At 40.0% G+C, this 19,716-nt stretch overlaps 1 protein-coding gene across 1 annotated transcript in view; it reads left to right on the forward strand.

The window, feature by feature from the left end:
• The window catches only part of AGMO (alkylglycerol monooxygenase), a 196,988-nt gene that overhangs the window by 11,259 nt on the left and 166,013 nt on the right, over positions 1-19,716 (forward strand). The window contains exon 3 of the mRNA XM_064506346.1: positions 8,360-8,511. Within this exon, the coding sequence (XP_064362416.1) occupies positions 8,360-8,511 (152 nt within the window). The remainder of the gene's footprint in view (positions 1-8,359; positions 8,512-19,716) is intronic.

A 19,716-nucleotide genomic window follows, 5' to 3' on the forward strand; every position in this document is an offset into this window, starting at 1 on the left:
CCTTGTTTCCTGAAGTGTCTACTAGATACTTCACTACAAGTATGACTGTAGAAAATTATAATCTCATAAATTAGTTATTATGCCTCTTAGAAGAAAACTTGATAGATGCAATCTCTTGTAAATTATATTTTCACTTCAAGACTTACTAGCCACATTTTTTCCTCCACATCTGTTTGACTAAGGCTTTGGACAGATGTTTACTTAGAGCATGGTCAGATGTGTTGTCCTGATCCAGCTGCCCCCTTAGATCTGCCAACATAACTGCACATTTAATTGCTCCCTAACCTGATCCTGACAAAGTGATCCAGCTAAAAGCAGAAACAAAAGCCCCCCAAGAACTATAAAAGAGGTGTTTAAGCTCAGCTGCATTCATTTTGACAGAACCAGGTCAGGGAGCAGCTATGCATGCAATTATGCTGGCAGGTCTGAGGGCTGGTAACCACCAGACTAGGCAGTGATGAGCAGATGGGACCAAACTGGAAAGGTAATCACTTAACCGGGATAAATTGCAACTCAGGCTGTGGTACCATGCCCCTAAACCAGTCTAACTTCTGGCTACTGCAGTTCAGTCCTCCCTGCTCCCAGTATGTAGTCCTCCCCTTCTCTTGTGTTGGTTCAGGTGCCCATCTGATCCTGTCCTGAGGTATTTCAGTTCACTATGGGAGCAAAGAGGTATTTGTATGAGGCTGAGGGAGAGGAAGGTGAGTGGGACTATGGTAGCCAGCAGCTGGCTTGGCTTAGGCTACAGTGGAACTGCAGTTGTGACCGTGCCCTTAGCAGCTAGCGGTTGCAATTTAAGATCTTACGTGTCAGTAGGTGTTTCCAATAAAATAGGATTTTACTAGGTAATGAGGCTGAAGAGACAGAATCTACTCACCTCCCACTCTTCCATTACTGTTGCTCAGTTACATAGTTCATCACAGCACCCTCATGGCTGCATTGTCCTATATATACTGCTAGCTGTTCCCACCTTCTGCCAAAGATTTCAACCCTCAGAGCTCTGTCAGAAAAACAGGTTTTGAAAGAACTTGCTAATCTTCTTGAGGTGAAGTGGTCAAAATAAGGTAAATAGTTTTAATAAGTGGGCAGTGTTATGCAGCAGGAGCTGGTAGCATTTTCAGCAATCAAACCTTGCTCTGGAAGGGGACAGAGATTCACCACCCTAAAATATTTTTATAAATAGTTAAGCTCATGGAAGTGACTTCTACATGGACAAATCTTTGCTTGGTCTAATTCTGTTTTTGTTGTTAAGTCCTCAATGAATTGAATTGAACAAAATCAGTAAGCATTAGGGTAACTAATCCACACAAGAATTACTCCGTTCTGCATCAGTTTAACACATCTTTGTAAACCTGGTGTAAACTACTCTGTGGCTGTGGTCAGATCCACATCCAGCTGTGCTCACAAAAGATGCTAGTGCTTCCTGCCTGCCATCAGGTACTCATCACCACCACCCTGCTGCAGGTTACTGTCTTTGCCTCTGTCAGTGGCATACTGCGGTGAGTCCTCCCTTGGGCATATCAACAACGTTAACCTCAGGGGTTTAAACTGCAGAATTTGCTAAAGTGGTTCACTGAGTTTGAAACAGGCTGGAGAGCACCCGTGTGAGCAGGACTGCTGGCAGAGCAGGGGATGCCAATGCACAGCGCAGCCAGTCTGGTGTGCGCAGAGTGCTACTTTTTTGGTGATGGCTAAGGAAAGCTCTGAGTCAGGGTTTAAAAACTTGAGTTTCTAATGAAATAACCTATAAGCTAATAAACATTAAAGAGAAGAGCTTGGGAGAGAGACTCAGGAGAGTCAGGTTGTTCTCAAACTAATTGACTGAAACAACTGGTAGTCCCTACCATAAAGTTGGAGAAATTGTTGTATGTCGTGCAAGCCTGTCAGACAGCCAATTACTCTTTTAGGTAAACCTCTTACATTGAGACAGCTGCTTGCAGAATGCATGTTTGTCTATGTCCTTAGAGTTTCATCATTATTTATTTCCCTATAGTGGGCCCAATAACCAGCTCATTGAACTCCTATTCTTTGCTTGAATCTCAGAACCCAGCTTAGCACCTGCCAGGTCTTTAGAAACAAAAGCAAGCTGTTAGGTTTGTTCTCAGATATACTTGTGCTCTTCTGTAAAAATACAGGCTGTGAACTAAGTGTACTCTTATTGGAAATATGTTATTAATAAAGTTCAATAATCTCTGTAGCTCAAAAAATACACCAGTTTCTCAAACCCATTAAATGTCGCATACCTTTTCATTTCATGTTTCTGTATTTTTCATTATGATAAATTGTGTCAGTTTGCATATTTTGAAAAAAAATTCTAATGAACTGCTTCTGGTTAGAGTATCCTTTTGCCTAAAGCACTTATCTTTGTTAAAAGATGTATTAAACATAAATCGTGATTCCACTAGATGGAGCACAGGGGTAGCATTTTTAGAGCTGGCCTACCTAGTATGCTGGTAACATCGAGAAGTTATGCAAACTGGGGAAAAATATTTCTTAATGATTCTGTAAATCAACATTAGAGAACTGAAAACAATACTTTCAACACTGCATATATCATGGACAAAAGGAAACTATGATTTTAAAGGTTCAGAAGCATGACTGAAGCTATTTAACAGAAATTCTCATGTAAATATTTTTCCTCATTTCATTGTCTGATGTGCTATGATGACTCATTCAAGTCATTTCACTATATTTTTATTGACCATAGGAACCATTATCCGTTACCTCTTCCTTTGTTTTAGGTAAATTCAGAACTAATTTGAGCTGAACGGAATAGCTTTATCCCACTCCTCATAAGTTCTGTTTATATGTGACCTTTGAGAATATTACAGGCTTGTTTCTAATCTAACTTAAACTTTAATGTAAATATGCTGACTTCAGTGGAACAACTACTCTCCTGCAAGTAAGAAAGATCAAAATCAGATCCTCTATTGAAAAAAGATACTCAGTAAGCATTATTTATATGCTGTTACTTATACAAATATTAAAAAGTCAGGTCTATTGCCTCACAGAAGATGACGTTCGAGAATCTCCCAGTATTGTGTGTGCTGAATTTACTTGAACAGAGCATATTTTAAATGACTGTACTGACATACTCAAAATAATACAGTGTTTCATCTCTAATAGAGCCTTCCTGATGTAGCCTACCAGTGTGCTGGACAGATATGAATAGGTCTATAAAAATACAACTTGCATTCTCATAATGGAGGAAGAGTAGGTTGTTATGCCATAAGCACAGTTGTACTTTAAGTTTTTAAACTCGGAATTGTAATAGTCTAGTAAAGATCACCTGTAGTTAAATTGACCCAGGGACTCTGCATAAATTTATGGCAGTAGGTGTTATAGGTTATATTTCTACAGAAGGTGGGACTACTCAGGAAAATATTTAAGACTTGCCTGGTTTATGGATTTTTAATTGATTGCTAATTTATGTATGAGAGAGGGTAGATAGCAAGTGACTTAAATTATACAGGAAAGAATGACATAATAATAAAAAGCATGACAACTGTTGTTTCATATTTTCTTCCATCCACTAATGTAAATTAATATGAGTGCATTAAACTAGAGGATAAAAGTGAAGTGCAGCCAGAGTAGCTTTGGTGAAGCGAAAGTCAGCTCTGACAGACAAAGAATTATGTAGTGCAGTGTCTAATACAGCTAGTAGGGATACTGAACTCACCTCTATTTTACTTCATTTTGTAATTGTTAATTTTTTTTCTCCATGAGGAAAACTGGGGATTTGGATTATTTAGGCTAAAATGCCAGAGAAAGCCATGCTGAGGAAGAGGAGAGGCTTTGATTCAGCTTTTGTGTCTGGTGGGAACATTTTCTCAAAATGTAGGTGCTATTTCCTGTAATCAAGGGCTTTCCAGAGCCTGATAATCATTTCCCAGCTGTATCATTTTGGTGAATTATTTTTTAACCTTGGGTTATTTCATGACTGGTTTTGCATATTAAGAATGGGAGAGGATCATATTCATCTTGATGATAGAAAACAGGGAATAGAACTCCCACAACTCCCTCTCCTCTTCCCTCCACCTTGTGGAAAGTTTGGCTTTGTGCTAAAGCATGAAAAAAGCCTTGACTGCAGTATGTCAGGCATATTTCAGCTCGATTTGTGTCAACCCTAATAAGTCAGCTGACAAGGTAATAAATTAGGTGTCTGTTCAAGACCTGGCACCTGTACAGGAAATAAAAGGGGATTTCAGTTGCAGGAGGTTTGCTTTGTTTTGCGAATGGAAGTTTTCTCAAGGCTCCCCTACCTCCTCCCCCCTTCTGCTCTTTACTGAAATCATGTTATCAAAATGTTTATTCCAATTGTGACTGGAGCCAGTTTTTCATCTGGAAAAGAAAGCTCTATGACTATCTTTGGAAATGGAAATCCCTATACTTTCCACTCTGAAACAAAGGCTTACAGAGCATTTAATTATTCATGTATCCTGCTGTTTTATATATGCCTGAATAATTTAAAATTATTGAGGCGAAACTGTCTTTGTTCAACATTTTTAAAATTTGCATTGAGGTAGTTTGAATCAAGCTAAGAAAACTGAATTTATTTAACCCAGGGAAAAAATGTATGAATAATATCTCACTATTTTTAATGATAACATAACCTTGTGACCAGGGTATTTGACATGTTTCCCTCTATGTCTGACCCTCAGAAGTTGCAAGTCTGGAAAAGCCTAGCTTTTGTCGATGCAGCTGCAGAGACTTGTGGTTTTTAGCTCTGGGGACCCTAGGTGGTGGGTCCCAGAGTGGCCCCGGATGGCGAGCGCAGTGATGACAGCAGCCTGGATGGCCTCCTCGGGGTCCTCCCTTGCCACGTGGGGATCTTCCTCCGTGCTCAGAAGAGGGACTACGGCTGCTGTTGCCCTGCGCTCTCTTTCCTGACCCCTTACCTTTTCGGTGCCTGTCCTGGGCACCCTGGAGGAGGTCTCCTAAAACTCTGATTGATCTAAGGCTCTGAGGTTGCTCTGTGAGCTGGAGGAGACAGAATAGGGCCTTGCAGTCCATGAAAGGAGGCAGCTGCCCTTTCTCCAGTCGAGTTTCCTCCATCTCTTCCCTCCTTCATTATCCCTTTGGGATGCACTGTAAGCAGATCTTCATGTTCACGTGGAGAGTTCATCTCCCAGAATTTCCTCCTTCTTCTTCTTCTTTTTTTTTTTTTTTAAGAGGAAGTGATAACCTGACCTAGTGGAGGGAAGAGGGGGGAAATGGTGTATTAAAACAGATATTATCACCTTAAAACAAAGTGCATATGAACTTTAGAAACACGGAGAAGAAAACCCTCTCTCAAAGTCAAAACAGTTGCATAAGTGCATACTTTGCACTTATTAAGAAAATTTTCAGCAGAAATGCTCAAAATCCGAGAAATGTATGCAATACGTATAATAAGATTTTCCATATAGTCTGTCTGTTCTAAGACTTACTACTCCTTATGCAGAGGTTTGGACTAGATGACAAAAATCTTACATCTCCATTTCTGTCATATATGGTGACAAACTAACATTTAAATAGGGGAAAAGTTTTCTTAAGTTCTCTTCAGTATTTTCAAGAAGTGAAAATTTAACTTGGGGGAGAAAAAAGGGGTGATATAAACCTTTAAAACTCCAAGTGAACTTTCAGTTTCATAATTGAATGCAAGCTCTGGACTTTCCTATTTATCACACTATAAATTAAAAAAAACAACCTTAGCTCAGCAACTTCTCTTTCTCCAGCATTGCATAGTGATATGATGGATTACTCTAAGTTAATTGCAGTAATCAGCTAGTGTTATATGCTGTGGAGTTATGATTCAAGCATGAAGGAAAGAATAAGCAAATTCTGTCATGTATAGAAAATTACATATATAAAAAATGTGTTGCAAAGTTAGCTCAAGTTTTACACCTTGGCCTCAGCCTATGGAAAAAACAAAAAACAAAAAAGGACTCAAGGGTGAAATACTGAAAGCTGATCAAAAATGGAGGAAAGGCACTAGTTCACATACCTTTGAATGTACTGCACAGGCGTTATATGTTAATAAAAGCAGAAGAATAAAGTAAGAAAACAGTACCTAATAATAACTGATACTGTATGTTGCAAGAGGTGTTTTAAATTTCCTGGTCATTGAAAAGATGTTAAAAAATGCCCATTTCTTTGTGTTTGAATAATATCAGCTCCCTTCTGACCTGTTGTGAAAGTGATTGAGAATTTATACTAAACTTTACAGATGCCTCATGAGGTGAATTGCAAAAATCTGGTTGGAAACATATAATCTTCTTTAAAAATATTTATAGAACACAGCTCTTATGAAAATTAAACACGTTCCAGGTGTGTATGATCCAACTTCTGGGCAAAGCTAAGTTGTTTTTGAAGTCGCAGATACACCTGTCGCTGCTGCTTGAGAGAAATTCTGATTCTACCAGCTGTCCAAATCAAAGTGCCTGCTTCTTGCTGTGTTTTGGTTTTGTCCCTGAGAAAAATCAGGGTGATGGTAGTAAAGGTAGGAATTAGTTGCAGGTAAGATGTGGCAGCTGGCTGTGGAGAGCAAGCCCTTCATGTGAAGCTTCAGCTTCTCAGGATAAAATAGTGGACGTGATACTGCTCTGCCTGCAGACTAGTAGTGGGAGCTTGAGATTTTCAGCTGACTTTCTTCCTCATTAGTAGAGAAGCGAACAGCACAGAGACTTAAGATGTTTCCTTCTAGGCTTATTCAGAATCTCATTATGGGAACAGGTGCTAATGCCAGAAGTATAAACCTTCTCGATGCATCTCTCTGCAAAAAGAATTAAGGACAGAGAAGCTACATCCAGTTGTTGTGTAGGAGGGTATGCAAGCTACAGCAGCTGAAGTGCTAAGGTTCCCTTGTGTTTCAGTGCAGCTGCCCAAAAAGACCAAAGTACTGGTTTACCATGCCCGTGCTACTTTCAGGGATGTGTAAAGCAATTCTGCATGACCAGTAGGTGTATAGGAGGTTTCCCAAGTGTGTGAAACAAGGCTTTGGAGGAGAAGGAATATAACATGTCCTCTTTTCAGTTTTGCAGACTCAAGTGTTTGTGGGGCGACACTGTTAAGCTAGGTCACTAAAACCATCCAGATTAAAAGTAACCCAGTTTAAAAAAGAAGAAAAATGGCAGGGTTCGGGAAGAAGCACCATTGAGATGTGGCACTAATATAAAGGAGCAGACATGGACAGAGACACATGGAAACTTCTCTAGCTAGTATCGCATCTTAAGGTGAAATTCCAGGAGAAACTAAAGCCAAAGAGTCAGTGACAGCATTTCAGCTAAGGTTATGCAAAAGTGCGGTACCTATGCGTAGTTTATTACCACCTCTGTTCAAGGAGCATTCTGCAGATAAGCTATTTGCAATCTACACTTAAAGTTCCCTGAGTCTGCACGCCTGATTTTTCTCTAAATAAGAATTTCATTTATGCATTTCCAGAATCTGCCACAGCTTTGCACAAAGGTATTGCTTTGCTCATAAAAGCATTTTTTTGTTTTTGTTTTTTTTGTTTTTTGTTTTTCACGAATAATACCAGCAGCAAAACTTCTCAGAATTAGATTAGCCTTCTCTGTGTATGGATGATGGTGCCAATGATAACCTTACTTCTGACTCTTAGGCCCTAATTTGATGTGCATCTAATCCATTTCTATATCAAAAAGAAAAAAATACATATATATCTTTGACTTTCCTTCTGTTAGTGTCTTTTCCCTACCTTCATTCTGCTTGCTGTTTTTCAAGGCATACCCCAGTCCAGTTCACTACAGTCCCACAGGCATTTTCACCAGCACAGCAAGGGGGGGGTGGCAGGAGGGGTATGCAGAGGCTGCTGCAGATCATGCCCTGGACTGTTCTTTCCCACAACAATGCCAGTTTAAACACCCATCAGTCTGCAACCTGGGGGCACCTTTCTGCATTCTTACTCACCCTCAGTCCTTTATCTACCTATATCCTATTTACAATGGAAATAGTCAAGGTCTTTTAATATCGTACATTAGTGTTTGAATGACAATAATTACCCTGCAGTGCAGTTACTTCTAAGTTGCAAATTAGCAAGGACAGGTTTCTTCCAGACTTGTGAAAAAAGTGCCCGCAAGTGTGCTTAAGTGCCCGCAGAGTGCTTAAGAGTTTTGGAGTGCTTAATACCAAGACAGAGGAGATGAATGGGTGAAGGCTAATATTAAAATCCTCACAGACCTTAAGCAAAAGTACTACTGAAGTCAGTGGTAGTATTACTTGACAGAGATTGCAGAACTTGCACGCTCTGTTTATGAGTTACAGAATAGTATCAATCTGATAAAAGCTAAATATAGAGCAAAACAGTTCTGTAATTAAAGTTGTTGAAATTATTGAGAAAGCTTTTGGCTCTCTATTTCAGTGTTTCATTCAGAAGCCTCGACTTAATTAGTTATGTCTATGTATGGGATAACTACAGACTCTTTGAACTGCCCTGGCATTCACCGTGGACATGGTATTTGACATTCCTGGGAGTGGACTTCACATACTACTGGTTTCATCGCATAAGCCATGGTAAGACTTAGAGATATTTTTTTACTTGCTAAAATGCAGCATATGTTAATTACTAATGAATAAAAAGAGGAATTTATTTTTATTTATATGCATAATCTACTTTATGCCCACATAGCTGCTCTGTTACCAAGGATTAGCAAAGATTCACTTGTGCTTTGAGTGCGGAGAACAGCTTAATCATCCTACTTTTTGCATAATAAGTATGATTTTATGAAAAGAGGGGATATTATTTTGAAAGCACTGCCACAGTGGAAGTTAAGTATCACAGGAAAAAAGAGGGAGTACATAAACATCGTACAGGTATTGTGTGTTTGAAGGGTCACTTTTAATATTACAAATCAAGTGTTGCACTAGGTGGACTTTCAAAGTAGCTTCACTGTCTTTGCTGTTGGCCCTTCTAAGAGCTCCCAGGGTAGCATTAGATCCCTGTGGGCCTATATGATAAATATAATCAGTACAGATAACTCTTTCGAAAGAAACAGATGTATGTACAAAATGGGAGTAATAAGCAAGGTGGCCAAAATAATGACAGGACAGCTGGCTAACTTTCTTTTTCCGTATGTTTAAAAAAATCCTTTTAAACATTCAATCATTGTCTAATTTGTGTATGAATAAAAATGTTTCTATACCTCATATGTACATATGAGCTATTTTAGAAATCCTGTCTACAATTAACACTAGACTATAAATGTGATCCTTGTCTTTTTTAGAAGTACATTTTTAACCCTATCTGCTCTTATACATGAAAGAGAAAAAAGTGCAATTTAGAAAGGATTCAGCTTTTATTTATGGTAACAATGGAGGTCATCGAAATCATACCACTTACTTCTGTACATATATTTTATGAACATATAATAATGTTGATCCATCTTGTCTATCCATCTCTTCACGTATCTCTTTTCTCTAGTTTTCTGTAATGTTTATTTTCTCTAGCATGTTGACTTCTGCTTGAAAACGTAGTAACACTTTGCACCAGTCCTAATTTTGGGGCTGATCTCAAGTCCATTGCAGTGGAATAAGAACCATATTGTTTGAAAGGCTTTGGACTGGACATCAAGGCAGGACGCCCGTCTGAGGCAGGGCGCCTGCAGCTCTTGCAGCAGCACGGCTGTGACACCTAGTAGTGACAGGTTTTGTAAGGTGTTGTCGGAGGGAAGACGCTTTGACGCCGCTAGGTCGGGGGGACACAGGGGAATAGGCGAGGAGCTCGCTGGAGCTCGCGGGAGCGAGGAGAGGCAGATTGCGGATGGGAGCTGTGCGAGCGGGTGGGGGGAGAACAATGGTGGGTGGGTGCGGAGCACAACAATGGGGCGGGGGAGGCGGCGAGGAAGCGCAGGGGCGCTGGAACAATGGGTGCAGGGGCGGGGGGGGGGCAGCATCCCCCGTGTGGGCGCTCCGCAGGCAAGGGCGCTCGCAGGGCTGCCTCGTCCGGCTGGAAACTGGGCCGAACCTGGAGGAGATTCCCACATTTGGAAATCAAAACGGTTGTCTTAAAGCCCTGTTAGAAAATTGCTAGCCTGGATGTGCTTTCACTGAGTTGGGGGTAAAATTCCCACTGAGGGAAGGGAGCAGGATCAGTCCTGCGCTCTCCACAGCAAGTGCACGCAGTTCTGTTCCTACAGCAGCATTAAATCCGCTCTGATCTCCTCTTCTGTATTTTGAGAGCAGTGTTGGGGTTGCACACTTTGAAATGAATCATGCTAGCATTTTTAGATTTAAAATCTAAAAAATCCACTCTCTGTATAATGAAGCTGAGGACACTGCATTGCAAAATGCTCTTCTTGTCTTAAGGTCAGTGTTGAACCGTCTCGTAAATATAAATTGCTCTCTTTGAGGTTACGGAAATGTTGCCCACTCCTAGGTCTGTGCTACTCAGTGGGGAACTGATGCAACATTATAGAAAATCACTGTAAATAGATACAGCACTCTGCTCTCTGGTCAGGCAATGATGAAGTCAGTATCACAGCAACACAGCTGCGAAACTCGACTGCTTCAGAAGTTGCTAACCAAAGCCTAATGCAGGAGATGATACTTTTAAAAAGTAAAGTACAAACTCCTGAAAAATACCTTTGCACTTTGATAAGTCAGGGCACTGGAACGCAGTCACAATCTCTAGTACAAGTGTATAGAACTCTTGTGCTAGGAAGTGACAGGGGCTGGTGAAATTCAGGCTTGGATTGTAGAATAAAGTTAAAAATTAATAGCACATGTATATCCCAGGAAACTCAAGCTGTGTGGGCTTATGTGTGGGGATGTAAATAATAGCAGTAATTGTTTCAAACTGAAAAACTAAAATTCACATACATTTTGAAGTTGTTTATTAATACTTGACATAATTTTGTTACAAAGAATCATCATAATATTGCTTTTCCTGTCTCCAAGCAATAATTTGATAAAGCAGACTCCTGGCTGATTAATACTTTGTTCCCTGCTGTCTGTCCGTTAGTTGGGTTGTTCGTTCCTGCTATTTGAATAAATAATCTCAATCGTTACAGCTTAAAATGTTTCTTCTGTAGAAGAAAGTCTAATATACAATATCAGATTTTTACCTAGTACTTGGGAAGCTATTTTTTCCTCTTCACTATATGTGTGTAATAGCTATTATCATAAACCATAGTTATACAGCAACAAGAGGAAGTATTTTTAGGTGTGAGCTCATTTTTCAAAGGATAGAGTTATTCTAGGTATGTGCTTGTATTTTCCATTGTTTGCAGTGGCCAGTAAAAGGTTAGAAAATAAAATGTTACACCACTTATTCCAGCACTCTTCTGGGCCTGAACCAAAACCCATGGCAGTCAATGGGAGTGCTGTGTTAACCGCTGCTTTTTCTCCTGGTGTTTTAATGAATTTATAAACCAATGTAACTTTTCCCTTTGTTTCAGTAAAATCACTCGTTATGGCTGCACTACTAAAGAAAGCAAGCTGTAAAATAACGGGTTTTATTTCCGTTTTTCAGGGAAGGATATGTGTGGGTTTGAGGGATTTTGAACAGTTATTTTAACCTAGCAGGCACGGGTTGCTCCTCGGGCTTGCTCTGCAGGTGCAGCGGCCTTGCGGGATTGCTCCGGCGGGACGGTGGGATGGCAGGTCCCAGGGCAGCGCCGCAGCCCTCCCGGCACCCCGGCCTGCTGCAGGCTCTGCTCCTCTCCCTGTGCACACACGTGACAGCGGCAGTAAGGAATTCACATGCTCCGTGAACTGATTTCTTAACCAGCCACACCTTTTAATCAGAAGGGGGGAGCTGGGGACTTGCAGAGCCACGCAGAAATAGCCAAGGGTCGGGCGGAAACCCGGCCCCGGGCGCTGCCGGGGTGTGCGCCCCTGCCGAGGCGCCCCGGGGCCCCGCAGAGCCGCCGCTTGAACCCGGGGGGCTGTAAAACCCTGCCAGCTTGAGCGGTTTTTAGTACGCGCTTAGGGGGGGGTTGCATCCCTGAGAGCGCTCTGGGTATCGGTGGCTTTGGGAACCCTCCTCTGCCTGAGCTTTGAGCTCTCTGGAACGGCCTGTCCAGGTTTGGCAGCCGGCAGGTTTAGAGAGCCTGTCTCTTTTTAACAGCAGCTTCCAACACCTCTTCTTTTGTTCTCCCTTAATGCTGGGAATTTCCATTGCTTAAGTGTCCCTCCCCTCCGACAACCTGGGGAGAAAGCAGTTTCCTTGAGCTTGGCCAACCTCCGCAGCAGCCGCATTGTTCTGCCAGGTCAGAGCCGGTCCGTGTTCGCGGCTCGCGCTGATTGTCCGCTGGCTGCTTCCAGCCGCCGTGTGTGATACGTGACCCGGTCCCTGTCAGCACGGGCCTGAGCCAATACGAGCCGATGGTTTGAGTTATGTACCGCGTTCGTGAAACAGACCTGCACTGATAAGTAAATCCCAGGCAGATTCCCCAGCCGCTACATAAAATTTTAAGTTAACGATGTGTCTCTTAATAATGCTGAGTGTATTTATGGTGGATGAGAAATAAACCGTCTCATACTGCAACAGGCATGTCCTGCAGCAGTCGTCTTTGAGCTTCCTTCAGACTCTCCCACCGCACAGGACTGACCATATGGCCAACACCAGCTTCTGAAGGGTCAGAAGACAAATGAGAAACCCTGAAAAATCATTTAAGCTTTTTCCGTCAAATGGCCGTGCCTCGACCTGTGGCAAAACATCTCCACTGATGATGTTGAAGAGGATTTCTTTTTAAGACTTTCAAGAACTGCAAGTTTTGCTAACTTCTAGAAATTCTATGCAGCAGGAGATGAAAATTGTGGATTTCTCTTAGCTGTGTCCTGCCCATTTTTACCTGTGACTTATGTTGCTTCTGCCTCCTTCTCTAGCAAGTGTCTGTTGCTGTAGTTTAACAGAACGATTTCTTAAGCAACAGAGCTGGTTTACAAAGTTTCTGGCCATCTTTCCTACCCTGTGCTGCCGTTCACCACCCATTCAGTTCTGAAAAAAACCTGCTGTGAGGTGGCTGTGGACCTAAGACCACTGAAATGATCCATGTTAGGATCTCTTAGGGTTTAAAAAAAAAATCCAGTTCAGTTGGTAATTATGGGGTCAGCTTAGATATGAAGCAAAAAATGCCCAATGGTCAAGGATGGGAACAGCTTAAGCCAGATTTGATAGTACAGAACTGTACATTACTGTATAGTATAGGCATGAGAGAGAGGATTTTCTGAGACTGTGCAAAGGGGCAGTTAATTCATTCTTGTATAAGGAACCAGAGTGATCCACATATGGATGAATTGGGACAGGTAGTGTGTCATGATACATGCTGTTAAAGTGACTGGAATGGGCAAGAGTAAAAACCAGTCCTATTCCTTTTGCTAGTGTATACACAGTCTGCAATAATAGTCCTAATACGTTATCACTTTAGACACTAGTGTAGTGCTGTGTTCATTATTTCATGAGAAGCAGAGTCTGAGCTTGCAAGCTTGTTAAAGAAAAAGACAGCAGGGTCGAAAGTCTCTTCAGCATCTACATTTACCAGTCACATTTTTGGAGGAGACATTGGAATCAAATAATCATGCTACCTATTTATTTATCTGACCCATTCCTGCCTTTGAAATGCTCCTTCCATCTACATTTTGTGTTTTCTGAAGTCAGGGCCGCAGAAAGGAATTGTTAAGGGGTTTTATATTAAGAGTTGATAGTATAGTGAAATGATTTTGGATTTAAAGGATTATTTTAGAATTGTGGGAAATTCATTACAGTAAAAGTGATGTCTGACTTCTGCTGTTGGGAACATGGTCAGGAACGCAAGTCTCAGTCCCCCCCTTCTCAGCAAAGCTGTATTCCCCTAGAAATACAATGAATGCCAAGGTACTCCTGCATACCAAAGGCTCTACTTTTTTGGTTTGGAGGGGGTTTTTTTCAGCTTGTCCTTGCATGTAAAAAACTGCCATTGTTTCCCTGACTAGCAGTTCAGTTCTGTATTGATTATCCAACATGAAACAGATTTAATTCTAACCTAGTGAAAGACAGAAAACTTTGGGAACTGTCAAGTGACTGAAGTTCTGCTCTTTTTCTTGTCACAGCTTGTATTGATTGCAAAGTGAATTGATACCCAGTGATTAAGAGAAAAAATATTCTCTTTTTGTGAATTTTAGAGAAAGTATTTTTTGCCATTCTGTCAGTTGTTTTTTCTTACTATTTAAACAGGCTTGAGAGTGCAGGATATTAAAATGCTGACTCTGCTTGCCTCACAAAAATAGCAAAAGCAGTAGCTGGTTGTCATATTTTCTGTTCTGTCTTCTGACTGATTCTAGTCTAATACCTGCAGACAACATAACATGAACTGAAAATGAACAGAGCTCATGTGATTATGATTCATCACCTGTCTTTCTTCTCCAATGTAAATAAGCTACACTAAACCTAAATTTACACTAATTTCATAGAACACCACGGTCAGTCTTAACAAACCAAAATGTTGTCATTGCCATTCCTTCTGACAATAAAATGTGTTTTTTGGTTTAAAAAAGTTCACCTGAAAGCTACCACTGCTGCAATGAGGCTTCCTGACACAGAGTGATCTGGGATCCAATAAAAATGTGGGAGCCTGCTCATATTGTTTTCAGGGTGTTGCTGTTAAAAATAAGTTCCTGTTGTTTGAAGGACTGTGGTTTGTTGTACACTGACAAGAATAATTCCCAGATTTGGGGGTGGCTGACTCATTTAAGCTGTTAAATTTGTTGTGGCACGTGCAGATATCACAATGACCTTCCCATTTTACTTTAGAAGCTGGTATGTGAGTTTCTGGACTATCTCTGTATTGTGCAGAGCTGCAGAAAGGTGAGGAAATTTAGAAGTTTTTTGCCTATTTTTTATTTCTGAAGGTCCAGAAGAGGTTTACAGTTGATTAGTAGATTTTTTAAATATGTGATTGATGTGCCAGAGTTTATTTATAATGATGGTAATAACAAATCCACTGGTAGGTTGAACTGCATGACAAGTGATGGGCCACTGTTTTTTACCTCTTTACAAACCCTCTTGGACACGGCCTGAAGTTGGAATATGATGTAGTGGAGGGCAGAACATGATTAGCTTGATGATCTGGATTCGCCATCTAATGCAATGAGACATAAGCTGCTTACTGTTGGATGATGGAAGGGGGGTAGGAGGAAAAAAGTCACTATGCACTTACCATGATTTTTATAGTACTTCTGTAAATATCCGGTAATTGTTTCTCTTTGCCACAATACTGGTGGATACTGGGAGAGGTGGATCTCTATGGCAGTTACGAGTTAGGCCTTGATATGGGTTTAAAAGCAGTCTTTTTTTGTTAATGGCAGAGACAATGTATCTTTCATCTTAAATATCATGAAATATATATTTGTTAAAGCGTGAGCTAACACAGTAATGACACCATTTTTATAGCAAAATCAGGTGGTAATTCCATCTCCTCTTAGGACTGTTTATCTTTTCTCAAGCTCCCCCCATCAAAAGATCTGGCAAGCTCCCTGGTACAAAATTAAAAAGAAACCATATTCCTCCATTTTCTTTGTTAGTCTCCTTTTCTTATGGCTGGGAAGGGGGCCAGCACAAGGTTAACTCTCCTAAGTGTCTCTCAAATCCTGCTTTGAGGGTTTACATAACGCATTGGCCTTGTCAAGCCTCTCTATATGGATATGTGTTAACTATAGGCACCTAAGGGTGTCTGAAGGGTTGAATCTCATCTTTTTCTGATCTGCAGTGTCTGGAGTTGTCCCCAGGTGCACAGATAGAGAAAAAGCTCTGGATCTGCTTGCACAAAAGCAAGAGGGCACATGCTTTTACGATAAAGTATCAGAAAATGTAAAATAAATAGCCTTAAATTTTTAAAACCATGGGGGAAATGTCTGTTCTTTTTCATCTAAACTTTTCTTTAAGGTAGTAAAACCTAAACTTTCTGAAGCTTGAAATGAATTCAAAACATCATTTGTTAAATTGTTTCTTCTGGCATCCCTAGGAAGTTTACACAGTGTGTACGTTACATGAGTGGTTGTAATGAGGACACTAATATGTTGTGCACATGGCTGTTGTGATTATGTTCATGCTCTTGACTAGTAAACTAGCCTGATGGAGGTGTCATTGAGCATGAGCAACTTAAAAACAGTATCTTATAGAATGAAAAAGAGAAGAAAGAGAAGAAAGTTTACTATAAATTAGTGTGGGTTGACCATTCAAAAAGTCTGACTTCACACATTCATAACCTTGGCTAGTGCTGCCTGTCTGTGCATGTGTGTTTTAAAAGGAAAAAAATCCCCTCTTTGTTCTCAGAGTGGAGACATGAGTATGAAAGCATCTAACTCACTGTGCAGAGAAACAGTTCATTTGACATACTTTTCCAAGTATGTTGTTGAAAACCAATGAAATGGTGCATAACAGTTCTATTTCTTAAGGTATTGCAGAACATGGAGTAAAATGTGAATTATCCAGGTCTAGAAATGAACCTTTTAGTGAGTTAGTGAGTATGGGAAAGGAGTTATTTTAGAATAGTTTGGAGATGTTATTTTTAGGATTTGAAATGGTTCTAACATACTATTTGGCTTCTCAAATATTGTGCAGATGGTTTATCATCAGACCACCTTTCAAAGAGGTGATTTTATGAGTTGGAGAGAGAGACTATATGTTTGGAATTTTAGCTAATTGTTCAAGGAAAGATAGCCCTGCTACAGCTTTCTTCCTTCTTCCTTTTTTGTTTCTGTCTCAGTCTTTCAATATGTATTTTGTGCTAGAAATGTGTATGTTTCCAAAATAAGTAAAAACACACCTGAGAATATATAGTCTTGTTTCCCTTGATCTAATTTTAAACCATGTTACTTATTTCTGCTAAAGGCTTCTTACCAAATTAGACAGATGTAAAAACACCCAATAATATCTATTTCCTGAACAAAATGCACTCAAATCCCTTGATCCAGGCCTCATTTTGAATGCAGTTCTTTCCTAAACCAGTTCCTGTGACTTTGGAGATGCTAGCTCTCTGTTTCTGATGCAGCCATCAGTGACTGGGAGCCAGCTTGGAACAGTATCTTGCTAGAGGTCTTCGTCCTGGGCTGGAGCGAGGTTCCCAGGGTGGGAAGGTTCATTTTTATGTCCCTTCCGTGTTTTACCAATCGGCAATAAGAGAGACCTAATGTAACAACAGGTTTTAATTTGTGATATGAAAATATGATTGTAAGGAATTAGATTTGGAGTAAAAGCACACATCATATAACTCATCAAACAGCAGCAGTGGTACCAATTTTTTGTCACTAAGATTTAAAGTAGAAGCAGAGGCCTAGCGAAATAAAAGGCATTGTTAAAACAGATGGCCTATTGAGATGCTTGAGCTTTTTCTGTTACAAAAAAAAAGAGTTTTTTCTCCTGCTGTGGTAGTAAAAATTGCCTGGTCATTATTGCTATGTTTGTCAGTCTGTATAGTTTTAGCATGGAGAAAGAAATGACAGAATACTGCCTCTTAGCTTCCCTGCTCTGAAGCAGCACTTTAGCTTACAGGCAGTATGGAGACCTCTAGCACTGTGCAATTTCAAGAGGCTCTTTTGAAATTTCCTTTAAAATGCATTTCAAACTGTGCAGATTTTAGCTTTGGGGCACCCCTGTGCAGTGAGCATTTGTTGCTCTTCCCGGTCTGTGTATGGGGAAAGGTAAGGTGGCTCTCAGGGCTCGTGTGTGGTCCTGCAGCTGGGGAGCCGGGCGCAGATGCTTGGACCCCGCGCTCCATCTGGGGACATGGCCAGCTCTGGCCTGCTTGGGCAGATGTTTCTGGTTTTTAGTGGGATGTTACCAAAAGCTACCATTTCTGGAATGTAGGACCAAAGGCATATTCACAAGTTAGATATTTTCTGGGATAATACTAATGAGATTGATGAGATGAGAGTGAACTCTGGCACTATTGGAAATATTGTTGTTTCCATTTCTTTCAATGACACGTGCTTTTCATGCAAAATTTCTTGCAATTGAAGTACTGTTTTCCAGTGGGTATCCATCCATGCACATGTATTATGTGTATGTATGTATAGAGAGAAGTTTTGTGATGTTTTTTGGTATGAGCTTACGTGACTGACTGAAATATTTCCACGTGTGTACAGTTTGTCCTATATCATTTCAGAATTAGCTAAAAAAAAAAAAATACAAAAACAGTTAGCCCAGTGCTAATTGCACCCTCAGTTTTACTGACTGATGTGCACTCCTTACAAAGAATAGGCTCATGATTATTTGCAAATCTGAAAAGGGTGTTGTTTTTTTACTATGAATAAGAAATCTAAAGTGACCTTTTGGAACAGACTAAAAGTGCATTCCACCCCAGCCCCCAAACAGCAAGCTGTTCCTTTCAGGATATTACTCAGATTTCTAGAAGCTGGATGTCTGTAATAGTTTTCCTCGCTTGCTAAAAATCTAGTGAGGCCATTACCATTTAAAATACTTTATTATACATTTCAAGATTGTCAATTAACATTTAAAATGTGTTTGGAGCAGACAAAACATTATTGTATCTAGACAATGTTCTTTACATGTATGTTTTCTTCAGTGCATATTTATTGCCTTAACTAAAGTATTTAAACTGCCAGAAATGCTTTTTGAGTACAGGAATGGCAATCTTTCCACATCACTCTCTATCTAAATTGAGAGTATGCTGTTGGAAGATGTAACTGAATAAAAATGGCTTTTTTTACTTTTTTCTCTTTTTAGTAGCTAAAGTTATCATTAAATCATTTTCTGGGATCACTTTATGGCTCCAAGGGTATTTAAATAACCTATAATAATTCTCAACAGATTTTTTTCAAGGATCAATAATTGTCAAAGCTAAATAAATTCATCAAAGTTAAATATTTTTAAAGTAGAATTACTTGTTTAATCTTAACAGTCAAGCCATACTGTAAATAGAACATAAACATCCTGTTTCAAGAAGATTAGACAGTGTTCTCATATATAAAGCTGTATGAGGGACTGATGCCTGAGGTAAGAATCACTCAACTGTTACTGTGGCATTCATGGTTAGATTTTGCAAAGCACTAGGTTTTGAACACTGTATGTTGAGCTCTGGGCTACTTATTTTGATGACTAAATGGGAACTGAGCTATTCTGAGAATCTGTTTCTATTCTGGCAACCAAAAATCATGAATAAATAAATGATATTGGTAAGCACGTGTGGGAAAAAACAAGGTTTTGTAGGGTCCTGGAGGCATGACTGAGGTCTCACTCACTTGTGATTCTAGCTAGCTTTTTAACTTTCCAGAAACTCTAACAAACTTCTTTTCTGATAAAACACCATTGTGTTCAGCACTGCCCCTATAGAAATGTAAGTGGCAGTGATTTGGCAGATTATCAATACAGTGGAGGGAACGTTATTTAAGACACCGTAGCAACCTGAGCTTGTAAGGATAAAGGTGAGATTTTTCCTTGTCACTTTTAGCTTTAATAAAATAAGGAGAATTCTTTTCTCCTGCGTGAATGTATATCACAGATATCATTGTAGTCCTCCATTTTACAGTTGTAGGTTCAGTAATGGCAAACTATTGTAAGTACAAAAAGGGATGCAGAGTCTCAGATTGAAATAACACTATGGCTGTGAAACTGGCCTGTTAAACTGAGACAGAAAAAAAGTTTGATTATTTTTGATTTTACAGCACAGTTGTCTAAGGAAAGTATACACTTCATATGTGCATCATATATTTGATATGCTTTTATGTTTTCTTTTATTTTCTTTTAAATTATAGTCACTATTAACACACACAGATGCTGAG

This window comes from Dromaius novaehollandiae, chromosome 2 (genome assembly GCF_036370855.1).
Source record: "Dromaius novaehollandiae isolate bDroNov1 chromosome 2, bDroNov1.hap1, whole genome shotgun sequence".
In the NCBI taxonomy this organism is placed as follows: Eukaryota; Metazoa; Chordata; class Aves; order Casuariiformes; family Dromaiidae; genus Dromaius; species Dromaius novaehollandiae.